The sequence below is a fragment of the Polistes dominula genome, unplaced genomic scaffold (genome assembly GCF_049000335.1).
Source record: "Polistes dominula isolate Pdom_NZ unplaced genomic scaffold, Pdom_raw_medaka contig_11, whole genome shotgun sequence".
Classification (NCBI taxonomy): domain Eukaryota; kingdom Metazoa; phylum Arthropoda; class Insecta; order Hymenoptera; family Vespidae; genus Polistes; species Polistes dominula.
The window spans coordinates 299,941-321,764 of NW_028301154.1; the positions used below are offsets into that span (position 1 = coordinate 299,941).

General features: G+C 32.8%; 2 protein-coding genes across 5 annotated transcripts in view; one reads left to right on the forward strand and one right to left on the reverse strand.

Moving 5' to 3' along the window:
• Positions 1-98: 98 nt before the first annotated feature.
• Srp9 (signal recognition particle 9) lies at positions 99-1,359 on the forward strand. The gene is made up of 3 exons (XM_015329833.2): positions 99-322; positions 971-1,039; positions 1,166-1,359. The coding sequence occupies exons 1-3, from the start codon at positions 251-253 to the stop codon at positions 1,259-1,261; spliced, it is 237 nt and encodes a 78-aa protein (XP_015185319.1). The 5' UTR covers positions 99-250; the 3' UTR covers positions 1,262-1,359.
• A 177-nt stretch (positions 1,360-1,536) lies between these two features.
• The window catches only part of LOC107071122 (band 4.1-like protein 4), a 37,556-nt gene continuing 17,268 nt past the window's right edge, over positions 1,537-21,824 (reverse strand). Inside the window, exons 3-16 of one of the 4 annotated variants that reach the window (XM_015329831.2) lie at positions 16,925-17,029; positions 16,224-16,363; positions 9,914-10,011; positions 7,510-7,630; positions 7,292-7,379; positions 6,670-6,786; positions 6,011-6,541; positions 5,664-5,878; positions 5,256-5,331; positions 5,076-5,161; positions 4,324-4,479; positions 3,016-3,304; positions 2,201-2,307; positions 1,537-1,661 (exon numbers count right to left, since the gene is read on the reverse strand). In XM_015329831.2, coding sequence (XP_015185317.1) covers positions 1,625-1,661; positions 2,201-2,307; positions 3,016-3,304; positions 4,324-4,479; positions 5,076-5,161; positions 5,256-5,331; positions 5,664-5,878; positions 6,011-6,541; positions 6,670-6,786; positions 7,292-7,379; positions 7,510-7,630; positions 9,914-10,011; positions 16,224-16,363; positions 16,925-17,029 — 2,166 coding nt within the window. In that variant the 3' untranslated portion in view covers positions 1,537-1,624. Of the gene's footprint in view, positions 1,662-2,200; positions 2,308-3,015; positions 3,318-4,323; positions 4,480-5,075; positions 5,162-5,255; positions 5,332-5,663; positions 5,879-6,010; positions 6,542-6,669; positions 6,787-7,291; positions 7,380-7,509; positions 7,631-9,913; positions 10,012-16,223; positions 16,364-16,924; positions 17,030-21,824 lie in introns of those variants that run through there. The other 3 variants (XM_089178679.1, XM_089178678.1, XM_089178680.1) reach the window with 3 other exon arrangements.

The following is a 21,824-nucleotide window of genomic DNA, read 5'->3' on the forward strand; positions in this document are numbered from 1 at the left end:
ACTAATTCATTGGATACGTTGATTGATTTTAAAGATACCAGGTGGCGCTATACTAGGTCGCCGTGCGTCGATTGTAAACCTTAACCTCGTCTATAGTAAACGTTCCTATGATCAAGTCAGTGGCATTTCACTCGAAGTATATTTTAATTTAATAGTTATTTTAATTAAATATCGATAATTAAAAACATATTGATATTAAATTATAAGTAATTTTGTGCGATTAATAAAATAAATATTAGTGACAACTACTATGACTTACTTGAACTCATGGGAAGAGTTTGAAAAGGGTGCGGAGAGGTTATATCTTCAGAATCCTATGAAAGTAAGTTTATCTCATACATCTTAATAATAAGAAAATTCTTTGCGATTTTTCTTGTATAAAAATAATATTAATTTCGATGATTTAACAACCCTTTCGTTACTAGTGACTCATATACAAGTTGTTATCCATTTAAAGGTCCCATATAAATGACCATATAATGAACCCATTAAACCTACCATAGAACGATATTTTAGTCAAAGTATGCAATAACGAAAGGGTTAAGAGCATATTTTATTAGCATAATTGTGAATATCGAATTACTGTGCCACTTATTTATGCTTCTGAGGTATTTCAAAGTTATCGTTAAATTGTTTTGAAGAAAAATTGATGATGATTGTATTGTATGATTTAATAACGAGAATAATACATCATTCACATAGACACAAAAGAATACATATTTTGTTTGATATTTTTGTTTTCTTTTTAATAATTATTATTAACAATAATCATTGCACGGTTTTGAGTTTAGATTAATACATAGTTCATGCAGAAGGACGTAGATGATTTACCGTTATATTATAATGGGTTTAATTATATATATTTTCAGAATAATTCGTTGAAATATTTGATTATAATGTATATCATTATTATTATTATAGTTATTATTATTATTATTATTATTATTATTAATAACATTCTATCTCATAGGCTCGATATTCTATGAAATATTGCCATAACAAAGGCGTATTATGGCTCAAACTAACAGACAATTGCACAGTGAGTAATATCTTCCTATGATTTTAAATGTATTTATTTAGAAATCATTTATCAAGTTACATTTTGTTTCAATTCAAATATATAATTGTTAACCGTTCGAGTTATCAACTTTTTATTGTTCTGTAGTGTCTACAATATAAAACGGAGATAGCTCAAGACTTGAAGAAAATGGAAAAATTTATAGGAAATCTAATGAGGCATATGGCATCGAAAGACAGTTGAACTGATCGACAGGAATGGTGTGTCTTGTTATTTGTAAGAGAACGAATATATATATATATATATAAACTTTTTAAATAATATAAATAAGATGTAAAAGACATGGTGCGTTCGGTTTTGTTTAGTTGAATTTTTTTCTCTCATGCGTCGTGTGTATATATCATAAGATTGAAAAGTGCAACGTGATTCGTCTACGATTATAAATTGCTTCTTTTTTCTTGTTTACTTTTTCATGAGGTATAAAAATTTTCTTAAATATACAATATGTGCATTATAACTTCAGTTTGAATTATTATTATTATTTTATTATTATTATTATTATTATTATTATTATTATTATTATTATTATTATTTAAAGCTTCATGCTCATTTCTGGTAGCTCCTTTGCCTCCTTGTTAAGGTTCTGTAAAAAGAAATAAAAAAAAAGAAGAAAAGAAAGAAAGAAAAATATTATATAAGATATTTTTATTATTATTTTTTTTAAATGGATATTGTGGTAGCTAAACTAAAATGTATTTATAAATCACATTCGCAGTACGATTTACGAGATGCAATAGAATATTAACCCTTTGACTGTAGAATTCTCGGAGTTGAAGTAATTGCAGAGGATGGAGAATGTTTTTTCACGTAGCGCACATTTTGTCAATTTAATGACAGATTTTAATGACAGATTTTAATGACAGATTTTAATGACAGATTTTAATGACAGATTTTAATGATAGATTATATAGCACGCAATTGAGTTACTATTAACTTGCACTCCATGCAAATACACATGGAATTACAATCATAGGGTAAATGAGTGAAAATTGCTGGACGCACATACGCGTTCATAGTCCACACCGATAGCTTTCTTCCCTGGCCGCATATATGTGTCCATAGCAGTCAAAGGGTTAATAAAGCTAAATTTAGATAGAGAGTAAGCACAAAGCAAGCACTTACGATATAATTGGCTGAAGAACAGCGTCCAGAGTAGTGTCAACAGGAGGGTAGATGTCTTGATTCGAAGATAGTTCGTAGTGCACCTCTCCCCCTAATTGCAATTGCGTCTATACCAAAGAAAACTATTTTTACTAATCTACTATAAAAAGGAATAAGAACGATATGTGAACGTGAAATGTGTAACGTGTAATCTACGTAATTAGTATTAACCCTTTTCGGACGTATTCAATTTGGACATGGGTGTCGTAGTGGTCGGAATTCATTTATATACATATTTTATGTATATTATATATAATATATTTATTATGTAAAAATACATATAAAATATATATATATATATTTAAGATTAGCACGGTTTATTGTGTGGTGGCTTAAAGTGGGCCCACATCCGAAAAGGGTTAATATTATTATTATTACATGGGAATGATTAAGAGAAAATTAATTAGCCAAGCTAGTAAAACTATGTGTTTCTCTGTTCGTACCCAAACCGGTGAGTAAAAAATAAAATTATCCCTGATTTGTTTGCACGCAAGATATAAACTACAATGAAGCGTAAGAGGGAGTGTTTGTTTACCCATTTTTATTGTGCATCACGCAAGAAAGATAAAAAAAAACAAACTGTAATTATACATTGTTATTCATTATCATCTTGCCTGTAAATTTGATTGAATTTGAAGAAAATAGATATCTAACATTCTACTTTTAATACATCGTTCATATGCAAAACACAATGGGTCACACACAGGAGGTAAAAAAAAAAAAAAAAAAAAAAAAGAAAAGAAAAATGACAAGCAAGCATAAGAGGATATACGTACTACACGAGTAGTAGTGGGCTTGGTGCTGTCGGCAGAACTTGAGCAGCAGCTGGAAAATTCTTGAGGTGTGCTTTCCCCGAGACCACTGTCCACGTTACTTCCTATTAATATTCTGTTGTTACGGGTATAATAAAAGTCCCTCCTCACATTATACTCGTTCCTAGCATCTGGATATTCTACTGGATACTTTGTCTCTATTTGACTGGATCTCGTAGTTGGAAAATTATAACTTCCATCGCGAATATGTTGAATCACTCTTCTGTCTCTTTTCCCGAGCGATCCGACCGTTCTGAAATTTAATCCTTGACAAATTTCGGCTTACTCAGTCTTTTCAGGACGTTCCTCTTAAAAACTTTGTTTTTTTTCGTAATAACACAACGAATGTCCCTTTTAATAATAAACGCTGATAAATCTATACGCATTATTCGTTAAACGATAATATAACGTGTAAATAAATATTTCGATGATTTCATTCGGTTTAATTCTAAATTCTTATTTTATCAATGTGGTAAACGCGTAATAAGTAAAAAAAAAATAAGAAAATTATATTAACTGTACGTATATCAAAAAATAATCATAACTTTTTGTTTCTTTTTAAACATATATACACGCACGCAAATTACGCACGCACGCACGCACTCACGCAACATCAAGAAAAAAGAAAAAAGATTAATGAATGAATATACACACCACAAATAATAACAGGCAACAATTAACAAACAAAACAAAAATAGAATAAAGAATTTTGATGAAGAAAAAAATTAATAAACACACAGCACAGAAAAAAAAAACACAAAAAAAAAAAGAATGGAATAATGAATGCACTGCATAAATTTACGGAATAAAAAAGTACAAACACACAACGACACGTAGCGCGCGTAATCCCAATAACAATAATTTCGATATAAAATGCGGAGTATAATATAAAGCGTCACGAGGAGTGCCAGCACGCTAAGGTAACAAAAATAATACACACAGGTGCGACGCAAGCTGTTAATTTTCACAGATTTATTAAAGGATTTTGTCATGCTTTCGAATAAATAATAAAAGAGGCATGCCTTTTTAAATTAGAGATAATAATAATAATAATAATAAAAAAAACAAAACAAATAAAAAATTGTCGTACGCATGCTCTCTAAATAAATTAAATTAAAAAATGAAGAAAATAAAAAATAAAAAGTACAAGACCATGCATGGGTAAAAAAAATGGTAAATCTAAATATCTAAACAATGACTACGGATCCAGTTTCATCCTCCGTTTGAGGAGGATGGACGTGGAGGTTGCAGGCCGTCTTGAGATCATCGTACCTAGGCAGGGACGATGTTTCTGCATCGTCCAAACGTGAATTGCTAGATTGTAGGGGACATTGCTGTACAGATTGCGATTGTACCACCGTATAAGGAATCTCTCGACGTTGTTGTTCGCTCATTCCAGTGGTATCGACTAGGCCAAACTCCAAATGTCTGGAAAATGTGCATCTTCGTCAGAAGAAAATGTAATAACACGTTGTACAATTGGATAAGTAAAACTTGACGATAAGTAGAGTGCACTATATACATATTGGATTGACAATTAAGTCATTGCGGATTTTCTTTTACACCTAATTCAAGTTTTTTGATAGCAAAGATCAGAAATTTTATGAACGTGGCATTATGACACTGCCTGACCGATGGCAAATGGTCATCAACAAAAATGGACAGTACCTAATTGAATAAACTTATATTTTTAAGCAAAAATTTGGAATTTTCATTCTTATTTAAAATCCGCAATTACTTAGTTGTCAACCCCATATATATATTGGATGCTTTTTGAGTAATAAAGTAAGATCTAAGTATGTATATAATTAAGGATATACATAAATTATATTTTACAGTTCGGTAACAGAACTATCCATTTATATATTATACCAAAGCACGTTGAGTAATGGTATGATAATAGTAATAATAATAATAATAAGATAGGTATATAATTAAGGTTTTTGCATAGAATACAGTGCTCTCTGTATTAAAGAGTTGTGTCTGGTTTCATTCGTATAATCAATTACATAAAAGTAACATACTTTCTAAGCTCATCCGGCAGTGGTTGCTTTTGGGAAGGACTCCTGTGTCTACTTCTGTGCCTTCTTCTAGGTTCCGTATGACTTACCTACGTAAACGAATAAAGATAAAATCGTTGTTTTTTGTTTGTTCATTATTATTCATTAAAATATATTGTTAGAATTTAGAATATTTCTACTTACAATGGCTCTTTGTACGCCTTCACCTTTACGCCTTTGCGCTTCTCTCCATTGAGGCTCTGAATCTACCAATTCGTGTCTGGAATTAAAACATAGAGGAAAATATGTATTATATTATTTTTTAATCGATAATAATTATTTTGTTCTTTTTATTCTTTTTTTTTTTTCTAATCCTGAGAAAAATATTAGCATACAGTATAGTTCGTTCCCACGCGCTCGGTTATTACTATCTTGATTACCTCACGCATTTTAATTTATCTTACCGTGAGAATATAACAAGAAAAAGAATATTCTTCCCTTATTTTATTTGTCAGGGTCAACGCACTTAGTTTATTTGAAAAAGAAAAAAAATATCTTTCTCAAGATTTTTCCGTGTGACTTGTTTTTCTCGTATCTATCTTGTTAAAATACCTAGAAGAACGAGAACTCCTGTGCTTTCTACGATGTTTCCTATGTCCTGATCGCGTATCCGATCCTCTGGATAATTCAGACTCGCAATCGGAATGTCTACTGTGTCTTCGATGACTATGACTATGACTTCTTCTACGATGACCACCACGACTGTGACTGTCACCGGAACTTTGACTCTCAACGGAGCTGCTCCTTCGTTGGAGTCTGCTCAAGAGCTAGAAAAAAGGAAAAAGAACAAAACAAAATGAAAATCAATTATCTAGATGAATAATTACTTTCCAAACAACCCAATAATTATCGTGTTAAATAGAAAATCATTTGTGAATGTTTATCTTATAAGAAATTACCGCCGGTGCTGTTCCTGCTGAACGAACGGATCGAGGACTAGACGAAGTGTAAAGTCCACGAGGTTGACTCTGAGTCCATGGAGCACTTCTGATACTTCTCGGACTAGAGCTACTATTAACTTGTCTGTTACTTTGAGCATTGCACAGAACATTACCACCATTACCAGGTGGATTATTGCAAGAATTAGGACCACCGATCGTTGTGGCTGGACCTTCGACGAATGGTCCAACCATTTCTTGACCTTCAACGACTCGTCTTTGAGCTCTTCGACTAGGTGTCCTTTGAAATGCAGGTGCTGGATTTCTTCTTATCGAAGTGGCATGCTTTTCGGTACCACTTGGTGGACTGTACGAACGAAAACGCGAATATGGACTAAGCGGTGGTGGACCAGTTGCCATTAATCGGAAAAATGCTTGATGTTCCAAACAACATTTCCAAAGATGTCGACAAGCTCCTTTCGATGGTGTTTTAAAACCGTGCGTCCTCTCTTCGGAATTCTTTTCGCTGACCCTCAACATAAAATATCTACCCTGAAATAATAAAAAGAAAAGGATGTATTAACACATTCGCGATTAACAACTTTGATAAAAATAGTGTTAAACGTTACAAAACAAACATCTAATACGTAAGATCTAAAAAAAAATCGATATATACTTACTTTGTAATAGATTTTATTGATTCTGGGCCAGTAGTAATTGCCCACTTTGGTCTTGTTGCGCAAGAGTATTATACCGCTCGGCGTCAGGCCCAGAAAATACTCAACGCTATCCTCACCCTAAGAGGATGAAAATTATGGTCTTTCACTGGAGTATTATCAGCAGTTTAATATCGTTCTTTCCCCTTCTATTTCTTCCCCACCCACTCCCCTGCCTTTCTCTGTATGTAGCATACACTTACTGGCAAGAGTTACAGAATGACAAAAATTCATTTGAAATCATTGAAATATTTTGAAAGATTTGAAATATTATAAATATGTAAATATTGTAAAAGACTTTATATATACTTTAAATATATTTGTAAAAGACAAATGATTTTATTTAGATTGATGAATGAAAAAATGGAATGATTGATGATCAATTAGAAATAAGTTGTTTATTATTGATCAAATTATATTCATTTTGATTTTATAATAGAAATTTGTCATCAAAGAAGATAAAATATATTATTTTGAAAATTGTTGTGTAAAGATAAATTGTTTTGTTTTTTTATACTTGTTCGACTTTTGCCAGTGATTATTGTACCATACATAGTACATGAAATAAGATGAAAAATATACAAACCAATACTGGATGTAAATCAACTCCGTACATCTCGAGCCACTTTACTTTATCGAGATAATTCAGTTCTGCAGCTGCTGGCAATTGTCCTCTGAAAATAAGAGAAAAATTGATAAATCAAAATGACATGATTTTAATAACGTTATATAAATCTCTCTTCGTTAAAATAAATCAATCTTTGTGTTTTTTGTTTTTTTTTTTTCTATCAATAAATAACTTACACGAGTGTCTTGTGAAGTTCAACTATTCGATTTTCCAATTCGGCTGTTTGATTAGCGAGAAATCGAAATTCCGTAACGTAGCCTAAAGAATGTCTTCTTGGATCGTAATCACCTAATTCAGCTAAAAACAAAACAATATGCATAAATAATTCAATGAATTATTGTTCAATTTAATATAACAATGTAAATATTAGATGGTCTACCGGAAAGTTCTGTCCGTTCTGACAAACACCGGTTCAATTTTTCATCTTTAGGGATAAAACATTTTTTCAAAATGCAATATACAAATTGTTGACAGAACTTTCCGGTAGACCATCTAATATTAACCAAAAGTGGGGAATCTTCTCTTATATATAATATTCCGCATTCTAAAAAATTCATGAAAATTTCAAATCTATCTAAACTGCAATGAAGTGAAATAGAAAGAACAAATAAATGATATTTGAAATGATTATGAATAGAGAATTGAAGAAGTAATTGCACGCGTAATATTTGTAAGTTCACCGAGCTGGTTTGAATAAGGAGGAGGAGGAGGAAGAGGAGGAAGAGGAGGAGGAGGAGGATGATTCCGAGGTTTAGGTTGGCAAAATACACGCGCATTAGTTATCTTTCGCGAGATTCAAAGTCATGCAAATAGAGAAAGGGAAAGGGTGTAAGGGGAAAGGGAAAGATATACGTTGATGTGTCTCTCTCTCTTTTTTTCTCTCTCTTTTTCTCTATTTCTCTTTCGCACTATGTTTGCGTCTCATGGAACTTGAAAAGAAACTAAATGAAAGAGCTTTTCTTCGGCTACTCTCTTCGAATACGTTTGACAACGAAAGATGGAAGAAAAAACGAGAGAGAGAGAGAGAGAGAGAGGGAGAGAGAAAAAAGACACCAAGTGCATCTTACAGCTGATGGTAGGAAAGATTTACCAAGAAGAAGAAAAAGAAAAAGTAGAAGAAACTGGACAAGCATATATTTTTTTAATAGAAACACACAGAGATAAGTCATGTCTCTCTCTCTCTATTTCTTTTATGAAGGATGAAAGACTCTCCTCACTCATTTACACCCAACTTTTATTTGATATACCAATGAAGTTTGGTCTTTTTCGTTTTTTCTTAACAAATGTAAAGTAAAAAATCCATTTAAAATTAGATCAGTAGAGAAGAAAAGTAAGCAAGTAAACACAAAAGTTTTTTGTTATTAAATAAAGTAATAAATAATGTAATAATGTTCAGCAGATGTGAATTAGAAATAAGAAGAGAAGAAGAATAAGAGGAAGAGGAAGAAGAAGGAGGAAGAAAAATGGTCGAAGGTTATTAGGTAAAAGAAAAGTAACCGTTAGATGATGGGATATATTATAGTAGCGAGGATAATCGGTTAGGGGTTTCTTGACGATGAAGGTACGAAGGTAGGATGTCCGGTAATTATACAAACGAACGAGCTTACAAGAGTAGACGACGGTGACGACAAGTAAAAAAAGGTGCAACGATGTCTTTTTTTTTTCCTTCTTATTCTTCTTCTTCTTCTTCTTCTTCTTCCTTTTCTAATTTATCCAAGAAGGATTCGTCGAGCACAAAAGAAAGAAAATAAACTTGAAAAGGTATTTTCTTTTCTTTTACGTTAGTCGGAGCCGATATTCATCAAAGTCAGTGATTCAATTAACGGACTTGAGGTATGATCTTTCTCGGTAGGTTGGATAACCAACAAGATAAAGAAAAAGAACAAGAAGAATCTTATAAGGAACGTACTAAAGAAAGAGAGAAAGAGCAGGAAAGATGTTAAACTACGTTTGATTGTACGAAATTTCCAAATGTTGTTATATAGTCTCTCTAAATATGTCTGCCAGTCAATGGGTTAAATTATAACATCTTCTTAATTCTTGATTTATTGAATTATTTCATTATTTTGATCACGTTTTTCATCTAAAATCATCAAAATTATTCTTAAACGATACGATTATTGAAAAAAAAAAGTCATTTTGATATTTTATTACTTATAAGAGAATAATATTACAATATATTCATTTGTATTTAAAAAGAATGATTTAAAGTTTACCGACAAATATGGTACCGCAAAATGACCATATCCACCCCCACCCCCCTATTACCTTCCACCATAAATATTTGAACGTTCGGTACTTTCGAATGTAACCCCGTGAGTATAAACGAGCATATATATATATATATAATACGTTTCTTCGAATGAAATATTTCATTTGTGTCCATTTTTGGAGACATCGAGAAAGGTAAAGAAAAAGAAGAAGATGAACGTCGCAAGGAAGAACCAGCAAAGCTGAGCTTTACTTCGGTCCCCCTATGGTAAATCCTGTTCGCGTGGGAGTATAAAATAACCTTATGGGATATCCTTAAGAGAAACCTCTTTTAATAATTATATGATTTTTCAATAATTAATAACTTACATTGTACGACGTATGCTCCTAATTCTGCTGCCAAATCGAATGACACGGGTAATCTTCCTTGCAAAATGTCTTGTTTAACTTGCAAAAAGAATTGGTACCTGAAAAAATATATTTATACATTATGATAAATTAAAGAAAAATAATTAAATGATTGCAATTTTGATATAGAACAAAATAATGATTATAATTTATAGTATTCGTGTTTTTTTTTTTTTGTTATGTTATAGTAGTGGTGGTAATGGGGTCTCACCATATGAGACACGAGAAAATCCAACCTCGCACGTCAAATAAAACATCATTCCAAGAAAGAAGAAAATGAAGAAGAGGAAGAGGATAAAAAGAAAGAAAGTAAGAAAATATTAAGAAAAAAAAAAAAAAAAAAAATATTGAAAAGTGACGTTGAATTTTAGCCAAAGGGGCCTCATCCTCGTCTCGCCGCAAAACTTCAGTTTTACCACGGTCTTTCGCCTTGCGGTTTCTCCGCACCTTGGTCGTCTCTCGTAGAATTATCGTTAAAGGCTTTCCATCCTTTTTTTCTTTTTCTTTTTTCTTTTTATTCCCTTTTTCAATCTCCCTTCCTTTTCTCTTACTCTCGATCTCATTCCCTTTCTTTCGATTTCTTTTTCTTTTTTCTTTGTTTCTATCTCGCTTGCTCTTTCTTTTAATCCCCCTGATTCCACTCGACGGTTTTTTCATTCTCGCCCCAGTCCAAGCTTTTTTTTCTCTTTCTTTTTACCTTGCTTGTTATATCCCTTCTCTCTTTCTGTCTTATTTCTATCTCAATCCATCTGAAGGGTTCACGTCGTCGTAGTCGTAGTCGTAGTCGTAGTCGTAGTCGTCACCCTTTGACTTATCTCCTGTCCTATTTTCTACTATCCTTAACATGGATTACAAATATTTTTTTAAATATGTATATATAAATAATAGGGGATGTAATTATAGATTTTGTAAGATTTGTAATTTGATTTTCGAGTTTCTTATTATAGCAAATTTGGATTGTTTGATTTGTTTATTTAGAAAGATTTAATACGAGCCTACGTATCGTGATACGTAGGCTCGTAACTTTAAGAGTGAAACGTTGCTCGAGGACCGTTTCACGAAGTTAAGTTCTGACGCAAAAGGGAACTTAAAAATCCTTTCGTGCGTTCGTGGGCGGACATTAGTAAGATAGGCACGACCTCGATATATAGCTCGACCTTTTTTTTTTTTCTTCTTCTTCTTTCTTTCTTCTCCTTCTTCTCCTTCTTCTTTTCCTTTTTCCTTGGTTCGTTCACGCGCGCAACGAACAAAGAGATAAAAAGACCAAAAAAATCTCGTAATAGGCGAGTGACTCACAAAGCAAGGCTCGTGCCACCGTACTATACAATTTTTATTTCTCAATACTCAATCATTTTATTTATTAGGTTATTCGGAAAGTTCGTGCCGATTTTTGGTAGCTGGCGTATAAAGTTCTTTTGCTAAAAAACCTGAAAAGTTTTGCAAAAACGAAATTTTTAGGTTACCTTCAAAGATGGAGTACAGTTGTGGAACAAAATGGCACTTATATATATAATTTAATATACCGAAAAAAAAACTTAAATACATCGCATTTCAATCTTCCATCAAAATTGGCACGAACTTTCCGCACAACCCACAATATATTTATATTATTATATTATTGTAACAATTTGAAAATATACAATGAAACTCGTAGAAGAACAAACGATCTAATTTCTTACTAGATTCAAATATTTCGCGGCGAGAAGAAAAAGAAAGAACAACTTCGGGTTAAAACCTAATCTTAAAAATGAACCAAAATGAAAAAAAAGGGAGAAAAATATTTGAAGAAACTGAAATTCTTTTGCGAAGAAGAAAAGGGATCGAGTTTGAGTTGAGTTAAGTTTCGTTCGTGGTGTCGGCTAACGTTAGATATAGGAAGAAAAAGATAGAATATGTTCCCTATAATTTTCATTTTCGGTAGGATAATTGGTGCACGCTGAGTTAATTGGTGGGAGAAGAACAAGAGAGAGAGAGAGAGAGAGAGAGAGAGAGAAAGACGAAGGATTATGGTATTCGGTTCGTTGCCTAGAGCAAAATGCGAGGATATAATCTATGGGGGCCCCCAATAAGAACGTCCAGACTTAGTTGTTAGAAACGAGTCAAAGGAGAGTTTCTCTTTCGATTACAGGGGGACCCCCATAAAAGAGTATTGGAGGGAGTAAACTCGGGAGTCTTTTCCCTTTCTCTTTTGTTTCTTCAACCACCACCACCACCGTCACCAACACCAACACCAACATCAACACCACCCACCGATTCTTGAAAAACTCGAGTTAGGCCATGGCCTAACGTACACACTATGCCACAACACAACAACCCACTTGAAATTATTTTAGAACAGGGTCCCCCCACACTTCACTCCTCTTCGACTTCTCTTCTTCTCATCCACTTGAATTTCATTTTCATTTTTCTACTTAACATTCTTTTCTCTCTCTCTCTCTAACTGGACTAAATAGAACCCAAGACCCACCCTATAGTGTTTGCACGAGAGTTATTTCATGGAAATGCGTTTTTAGTTTTATGGAAATGATGATAATTAATAAATCACGCGAATACTTTTGTATTATTTTCATGCTGAATTGTTTTAAACAACGAAATAGAAGAACTAGGTGATATTAACACCTTAATGGCCGCACGTGACGTACAGTCAAAATATGTAAAAGATTTAAAAAACTTCTTTTGCGTTTTTTTTTTGTTTTTTTCTCTAATCTTTTACTTTTAGAAAGGAAAATAAGAAAACACGCGTGTATGATATATCTCATCTCTTTCACGTAACCAACCAAAGAAATAGAAAGAGAGATTTCTTCTTTTTTTTCTTCTTCTTCTTCTTCTTCTTCTTCTTATAAAGCTTTAAAGAAAACGTTAACAAAATAAGAAGAAGAAGAAGAAAAAGATATCTTTTAGATTCAGCAAAGAAATAATATCTAGAAAGTCGAGATCATGGAGTAAGCTAACACATGAGAGGACGAGAGATATAACTCAAGAAGGATTGAACGAAACAAAAAAGAAAAAAAAACACCCCATAGACGAACAAACGCATCTTCTTCTTCTTCTTCTTCGTATATTTATATAAAAAAAAGAAGAAAAATCGGGTATAGAAGAAACATTTCTATCATTCTCTCTCTCTCTTTTTCTCTTTTAGTTACTCAGTCACATATGACAGAAAACTATCGAGAAAAGAGTTAAAAGAAATCGATATCATTCCACTTCTTCGTATCTAAAGAAAAGTTACCTACACCTGTTATCTCCTAAGGGAAAAGTCTCCTACCCTTTATCTTCGCCAGAACCCATTAGAAATGAGAAAGAGAGAGAGAAAAAACAGGAGAGTGGGTGGTGGTGGTGGTGGTGGTGGTAGTAAGGGGGAAACTCAAGGGAGGATTGGTTGATACTTACGACGACTTTTATAAAATCCATGATTTCAAATGGATTCGTTTCTGATTCCTACCTTTGGCCAATGGCGTCATCTACTAAACATTTTCTGGCTCCTATCGCCACTAATGGTACTACTCTCATATTTTATATTTCGTATATTTTTGTCAATATCGTATCAATTAACTCTTTGGGGTAAAGTGGGATTAAAAGTGTGTCTCACCTTTTTGATAAATCGTAATGCATGGTGGAACATTTTTAATCTCACCTCGAAATATTATTGCAATGTTCCTAAGTTTATATTTCATCTTATTTATGCAAAGCAATTCGTTATTAACTCTTTTTTTTATGTTTCTATATTGTTTAATATATCTGTAAATAAAAATATACCAATTTTGTGTTTCATTTGAAATAATAAAATTATATCATTTTATAATAGAATGTTATATAAATAAATAATAGAATATATAAACTGAAATTCTGTGTTCCTCAAAGAGTTAAACATTCAGTTGAATTTTTTTCTTTTTTTTTTTTTTTTTGTTTTTCTTCTTTTATCATCAGCAGATTTTTTTTTGTCCCCATAGGACAAGAAATCAATCGAGCTGTGGTTCATCGATGACAGACTATTGCATACTGCCACGCACCCTTCTTTGTATCTTCCCCTCTTTTCATGCACGCATATATACACACATATATACATAAATATATATATATATATATTTATTTTCCCTTGAGAAATAGGGTGAGAAAGTTGTACCCCATTAATGGCTGTTAATTGTAGTTGTTGGTGGTGGTGGTTGTGATGGTGGTGATGTTGGTGTTTACCAAGTCTTTTCCATTTATAGGTAGAAAAGTTCCGCGTCATAATTAAAGTTATATCTCACGCGTACAACTCGTATGACGGGGTTGGAATGTCGACGCATAATTAAAGTTAAATCTCACATGGCAAGTAGAAGAGAGAGAGAGAGAGAGAGAGAGAGAAAGAGACTTGTCGTGCAATAATGAGTCGTGATTTTCAAACCTTCGTAATATACCTAAACACTTTTAGATTTATACTTGTGTGTGTGTGTGTGTGTTTATGAAAAAAAAAAAAATTAGAGAGGGAGAGTGGAAAAGAAAACTGGTCCTGGAATGAATTTTTTTTGTCTGTTTTGATTCTCATTGAAATTAATAATTTTTATTATTATTTTTTTGTCTCTTTCTTAAAACAAAAAAAGAAAACCCACTAACAACCGATGTTTAATTTGTCGTTACGAAGATTTTTTTTTTTTTAATTCATTTATTATGGTTATAGAAAGAACTTTTTATTAATCATTTATTTAATCGTTTTCTATACACATAATATTTATTTAATAATAGTAATGCTTTTATGTTAAATAAGAATATGATAGAACTTGCATAAATTATTTTTTATTAAATTAATATACAAACTTTTCAACAAATTAAAACTGTATCTAACACATTAAGAAAAAATTAATTAAAATAGAAAAGGAAACAATAGAGAGTGATATCATTAAAAAAAGTATATATATAGACACGCGCCAAAGGTATTATTATTATACCTAACGACACAATAGATAATAAGATACTTTATATATATATATATATAAAATAATATCACTTTCGCGTCTCAAGTTTAACTTTTGTACGAGAGACAAGTATCGAAGTCAAGAACCATAAAAGAATTTCTAAAAGTTCCTCGAAACATGTATTATATATATATTATATATACATGGATACGTATATAGGAGTTAAGGAAACGTCATTTGCTGGAAAAGAATGCAACGTAAAAGGAAGATGAGGAAGAAGAAGAAGAGGAAAAATAGGGGGATGAGGTTAGGGGTGGAATATTAAATTTCAATCCACTTCATCCCTCTTCTTTCTTCTCCTTTCTCCTTCTTCTCCTCCTTCTTCTTCTTCTTCTTGTTCCTGGTACTTTTACTTAACAACGACGAACGAGTAACGACGAATACGACGAAAAGAAATTTTTCAAACGAGTTCACTACGTGTAGAATTTGGAATCTGACTCATTAGGATAACGAGAGAAGGGCACAGTCATCCAACTGAGTCTGATATCACTCTCATATACATGCATACGTGTATGTATATGTGTATAAGAGAGACTGAGAATATAAGAGAACCGGGGAGGGTGATAAGAGGGAGAAAGAGAATCATACGATACACACTCACACATATACACATATATTATACATATATATGAATATATGTGAGTACACGAGTACTATAAAAGACTAGAGAGACTCCATTAGTGTTGTCGAGACTGATTGAAAGATTACAGGACACACATATACACGCATATACTATACGCGACAAATGCACGTATGAGGGAAGGGTGGTGAGAGGGTGGGAGGGACGGTACTGTAGATTGCAATAGCAGAGAAACTGCATTTTTGTGCTGGTAATAGCACTCGTTGCGACGAATGTTATACTCTACGGAAACGTTACTTCGTTCGAATGAAAACGAAACAAAAAAAAAATAAATAAAAGGAAAAGTAAAAAGAGAGATGGGTTGGATAGTATGAGAGAAGGGTTGGGGGTGAATAAAAAAAATGTAGTGTGTTCGTATATATTTATACATATATAGTCGAATGTCAAACGTTTAAGCTGATTTTTTGTTCTTTGTCAAATAGGAAAAATGTAATAATTATAAATGTGTATGTGTGTGAAAGGGGATAATTATTCTACTCGAAAAAAAAAATTGATCGTGGTTTTTAAAGCAACAACAGCAATCACATTGCAATTTTATAAAGTTAATTATATTAACACTTTAATGGTCGCTCACACAACATGTGTGTGATAGCTGGAACTCATTGGCCATTATTTATTTATTACTTTTTATATATTTAAATAATTTTAAAAATATATATTTATTTATTATTTTTACCTTGTTATTTCCTCGATGAGTTTGCAGGGATCAGCTGCATAAAATTTAACGCCAAAGTACAACGTATGTACGTCCGAGGTTGGATCACCTTTTTGGATTTTCAATTGTTTGCCAATCTTCTTGCTGGGATCCAGCCATTGCTAGAAAATAAATAAACTAAAATAAAACAATGATAGAATGAATGAAAGTCTAATAAAATATGTTTCTTTGGTTGGTTCATTGGATTGTGTGAGAGTGTCTTTATTTTTTATTAATGCATTTTTATAATTGTAATAATTCAAGATTATAAATTGTACGAGCAAAAGTAAACAAGCAAATAATTGCACTTGCAATTTGATAATTTGATTTGTTCATAAAATAACAACACTTTTGGCTAAGCAATGTAAAAGCAAAAATTTGGAAGGGTTTTAACCTCCCATCCCTTTTTGGATGCTATTATATATCGTAGATACATAGACATAGAGAGAGAGTATTACATCGAGACCACCAGAGTCAATCGAGACTCTCGATTCAAGACTGTAGAGCGGAAATTGCAGCAGCTCGACATTTCCCGTAGATAATAGTCCTATCCGTCCGTCTGTGCCTCGAGGGCTAGCCAATCGGACATCCCTCCGACATTTATTTGTTTCTTTTTTATCTTTTTACGAAAGAATACACACGAATAATAATAATAATAATAATAATAATAATAATAAACTCACCGTTTGATTTTCATGATCCAAATAACGTAGACCAAAGTAAGCGGTTTCTAAGAGATTCAAATGCCTGAATACTCTGTCCAGTAATTCCTGGCCAAGGTTGGAGCTCTGTAATCAGATCGAAATGGTATACAAGTTATTACCAAGTTTAATATTACATATATATATATATATATATATATATATATATATATATATATAGATTAGAAATAATAAAAAGAGAAATGGATAGAAAGAGAGAAATAAAATTGGTTTTGGAAGATATAAGCAAAGTCATAGATCACCCATTTTTGATCGGTATAGCTATAAAATAGATCGATAGATCGATGGATCGATCGAGCATAACAATTTAAATCTTGAATTGCACGCGTCATTGAACACGTCTAACTAAAACTGGTCTCGGAATTGTTCGGAAAACGTCGTCTTTGTCGTTCTCCTCGTTGTAGTAGTTTCTTTCAAGATTATTCGAGAAGACTAGAGTGGTCTTTCCTTTTCCAACGATTTCTAGTTAAGTTTTTCTTTGGTTCTTTTTTTTTCTTTCATTCGTGATTGATTTACTCTCATTGTCATCGATCTTTCTTCTCCCATTTGAAAATAGATGAAGCATAGTGTATTTATAAAACAAGTCTTTAATATTTCATTTCCATTACTTCCATTACCAAATAATCCTCATTGTAAATATTTAAGTTTGATTTAGATTATAAATCAATTCTCCTTCACACTTTTTACACATGTAATATCACATTTCCTTATTAAATTAGTTTTCTCTTTCTCTCTCTCTCTCTAATTACACAAATTTACCGTATACGTAAATTAACTTTCGTTGTTGTTGTGGTTGTTGTTCATTTTCTCTTTCTATCCTCGTATGAACCCACGTATGCAATGGGGACTTTTGTTGTTAAATGGCCTTCTTTTTTTGTCTCTTTCTCTCTCTCTCTCTCTCTCTTTTCGTTTTTTACGCAACATACACATACATACACACACACATATATATAAGGTCCGAATAAACGGAGATCGGAATAGGTGGTTTCCGTTTCTCAAGCGAGCCGTGACGTTGTTCTCTGGGTTGTAGTACTATGAGAGGAAACGAACTTCTCTTTTTCCTCGAGGGAGGAAGCTAACGGCGAATTTCTCTCTCTCTCTCTCTCTCTTTCTCTTCTATGTATTTCGTGTACCTCTCTATCGTTTATTCTACGTCTATGCGCATATATATATATGCATGTGTGTGAGTACACTACGTGTGTAAACCCCTTATGGTGGAAATATTCTCCTGTTTGCTCGTAATTAGCGTTTCATACCCCACTCTTCTTAACAACCAACCTATCCTTCATCTCTCTCTCTCTCTCCCTCTCTCTCTCTCTCTTTTTTGTATTTTTTATTTTTCTTTTTTTTATGTTTTCTATTATCAATTCATTATTAGTTTTTTTTTTAGAATTATCAATAGTCAAATTATAGAATGAAACGATTGTTGGTAATATTCTCTCACCTGTTTCTACCTATCTAAGCAAATTTTATTTGTTCCATTCAAATGTAAACAACTAATTAAACGGATAATTTGTTTCTTTTCTTTTGAAATCTTCAAACTAAAATTTCTATAAAAAAAAAGTTTCGAGGAGGTCATATGAAAGACAGGTGCAATGAAAGACTTTTCTGATACGTTTGGCGTCTACCAGGGGCAATACTTTGTCGAGAGGTCAATGGCAAGAAGAAGGAAAAGGTATAGTTAGATAAAAGAAGAAAAAGAAGAAGAACAACAACAACCATAACGCCACCACCATCACCTCTTTTCTCTCTTTCTCTTTCTCTTTCTCTTTCTCTTTCTCTTTCTCTTTCTCTTTCTCTTTCTTTATTTCATGGCGTCGATTCACTATCTGGATCGTAGCATCGTGAAATTTATTGTGGGTGCCTTGAACTATCTAACACCGACATCTATCCTCGCTTGGGTTGCACCTGCACTTTTACTACGAGACCAGAGGTGCCAACCACCTTGTTCTTCTTCTTCTTCTTCTTCTTCTTCTTCTTCTTCTTTTCCTTCTTCTTATTCTTTTTTCTTGTTCCTTAATCTTTTTTTTGTACTTTTCCTCTTTCCATCATAGATTTAACATTTTTTCCCGTTTTCTCTAGGACCATTTGTTCTTTCCGTTGAAAATAGAGATAAGAATAAAGAAATAAAAAAAAAAAAAAGAAAGAAAAAGAAGATTGATCAAGGTTTTTCCACATGACCACCATTATTTCTCGTGAGTCTTATCTTCCTTTTGATGTTATTGTCCTTTCGGACACAATCAATTTTGCTGACCACACAAATTATTATATTGCAAAATAATTCTTTCTTTCTTTTTCTTCTTCTTCTTTTTTTTCATAGATTCACATTAATATTTATTAATTATAATAATGAGACAATTGCAATAATTGCAAACGAAAATGAATGTTTCTATCTTCGTGAATAATACTCAAAGGAAGATGAAGATGAAAAAGAAAGAGAAACGTCCAACAACAACGATGTCCAAGGTTTACTGCCTAACTTGACCGGTTATTCCTGCGAAACCTTTTAAATCTTCGTAATATATATGTGTATATATGTTTGTGTATGTGTATATATGCAACGAGTATGCTTCTCAAAGCTTTTTCAAAAGTTTCGAGTAGAGCTTGCAATACACCCTTAAAAAAAAAGAAAAAAAAAGACATTTAACAAAAATCTTGCCCCAATTTTGCAATAGTAAATTGTTTTCTTTTTAAACAAATGTTGTTCCATCGATATTGAATTAAAACAACAAAATTTCATTAAACTATGAACGAAATTTCGAATCTTAACACGCCTAGTCGAATTAAGTATTACATTCCCGCCATGTTTTTCGAATACTAGGCGAACATGCGCGCGTTACGGAAGTTGGTTATAACACGGTCACGTGACTTCAGCGCCTACTACATTAGTCAAAACACGTCTAACTGTCTTCGTACTCGTCCAGTCCTTCGAAAGAGAAAAAACTTTCAAGTGTGTTCGTACAGTTGAGGTTCGTGTATTGTAAAAGATCTGGCCCGAGATAAGCGAGACGCGAAGTAAATGAAAAATGCCATTCATTCTTCCCTCTTCGCCATCTTTTTTTTTTTGGCTTTTCTTTTTTTCAAAATCCTTCCGTTATCATTACACAACCGTACAGTTTTTTCCAATGATTAAAATCATTTAATGCTTAAACATCAATCGCGTGGCAGCCAAAATTTTGAATCAACGAAATTGGCGGGAAATTTGAAAAAAAGAAATCAAAAGAAAAACTTAAAAATTTGATTTCCCTTAATCCAATAACTGCCATGATTTTCATTTGGGGGATTTTGTGAATTTATATTTAGCGAAATATAACTTATTCGATCGCAAATTAAAAAACAAACAAAAGATTGGCAGTCGATGGGTTAAAATTCGTAATGAAACCATAAAAGAATAGGACTATCGTTCGATAGATTTAGTCGACGTTCAGACGAAGAAGAGAAAAGACAACGAGTATTGGAGTACTATCCCTCTTCTTCTTTCACAGCCCTTTACCATTCTCATCCTCCTCTTCCTCTTCTTCCTCTTCCCTTTCACATCCACCATCGCTCTTCTCGCGGAGGAGTTCGTCCGGCTTCCAGGATGCATTGTTTTCACCTTTTTTTCTCTTCTCTTTCTCTCTCACTCTGACTCGCTTCTCCTACCCCACCCCACCCCACCCTCTTTCTCTTCCTTTTTTGAACGAGGCTCGAACAACAGCTCGATTTCGTATATATAGGGTGTGCCATGAAAAGCAGATCGTTGAATAATCAATGTAACATAAATATTTATTAGTCGATAAAGTTGTTCTTTCGTCATAGGTTAGGTTTAGACGAGGGTCTAACGATGTAAATCCATGATGAAATGTATGAGAAGTAACTTAAGCATTTCCAACTAACCTAAATGAGATCATTTCTATTGTCTCCGATTTGTATTTTATTCTTCCATTTAATATTCATTCAACTATTGGGTTGGCAAGAAAGTCATTTCGGTTTGCACCAATAAATAAAGTTATGTTTGTTTCGTTATTCTTTTGTTAATATTAGAATTTTGTTTCTTTTAAGGTTTCGTAGTTGACACTTTTTCGTTGCTATAGAAACAAATTGAGTTTTATTTCACACTAGAAAACCGAAATATTATACTTTCTTGCCAACCCAATAGAATTCAAATATGATTGCAATTTAATATAAGAAATATATTTTTCTTCAATATTCGATTATTGAATTGGAAGGAAGTTTAAGCTCACCGTGTATAAAAGTAAAACTGAACAAGTATACCGAATGGTGTTTGATACTTTTTGGACATACCTATGGTACATCGGGGGGAGTACACATATAACGTAAAACAGGGGGTCTATGCCCTGATACTTTTGTACTCTTACGGCATGTGGTAGAGGTACTCAAGAAAGAAACAAATAAAGAAATAAATAAAGAAATAAAAATACAAGGACAAGAGGAAGAAGGGTACCACCTTTCGATAGAAACCCAAAGAGAGACGTGTTTAAAGAAAGACAAGAACAGATAGAGAAAGAGACAGACAGAGAGAGAGAGAGAGAGAGAGATAAGAGAAGATTCGTTTTGGGTGGGGGGTATTCCAGAAGACTTTTTTCACCTTTTGCTTACATAATGTATTCTCAAACGTATATACGTGAAGTAGAGGGAGGTGAAGAAGGAGAGTGAGTGCTTGCTCTGCTACCAGGATGCCTTTACACACACACACACATACACACACATATACATATATACACATGATCATTTCTCTTTCTCTTTTACTCTATGTGTTTCTCTGTCTTTCGTCACACACGCATGTCTCTAAGGTACACCGAGGACACTTATCGTTTGTCCTCCTACCTACCACCTCCCTTTTACCATCAACTCTTTCTCT

Coding starts and splice junctions, on each gene's coding strand:
- Srp9 (XM_015329833.2), top strand. CDS start 251: ATGACTTACTTGAACTCATGGGAAGAGTTTGAAAAGGGTGCGGAGAGG. Junction 323..970: donor ATCTTCAGAATCCTATGAAA/GTAAGTTTATCT, acceptor TCTATCTCATAG/GCTCGATATTCTATGAAATA. Junction 1,040..1,165: donor AACTAACAGACAATTGCACA/GTGAGTAATATC, acceptor ATTGTTCTGTAG/TGTCTACAATATAAAACGGA.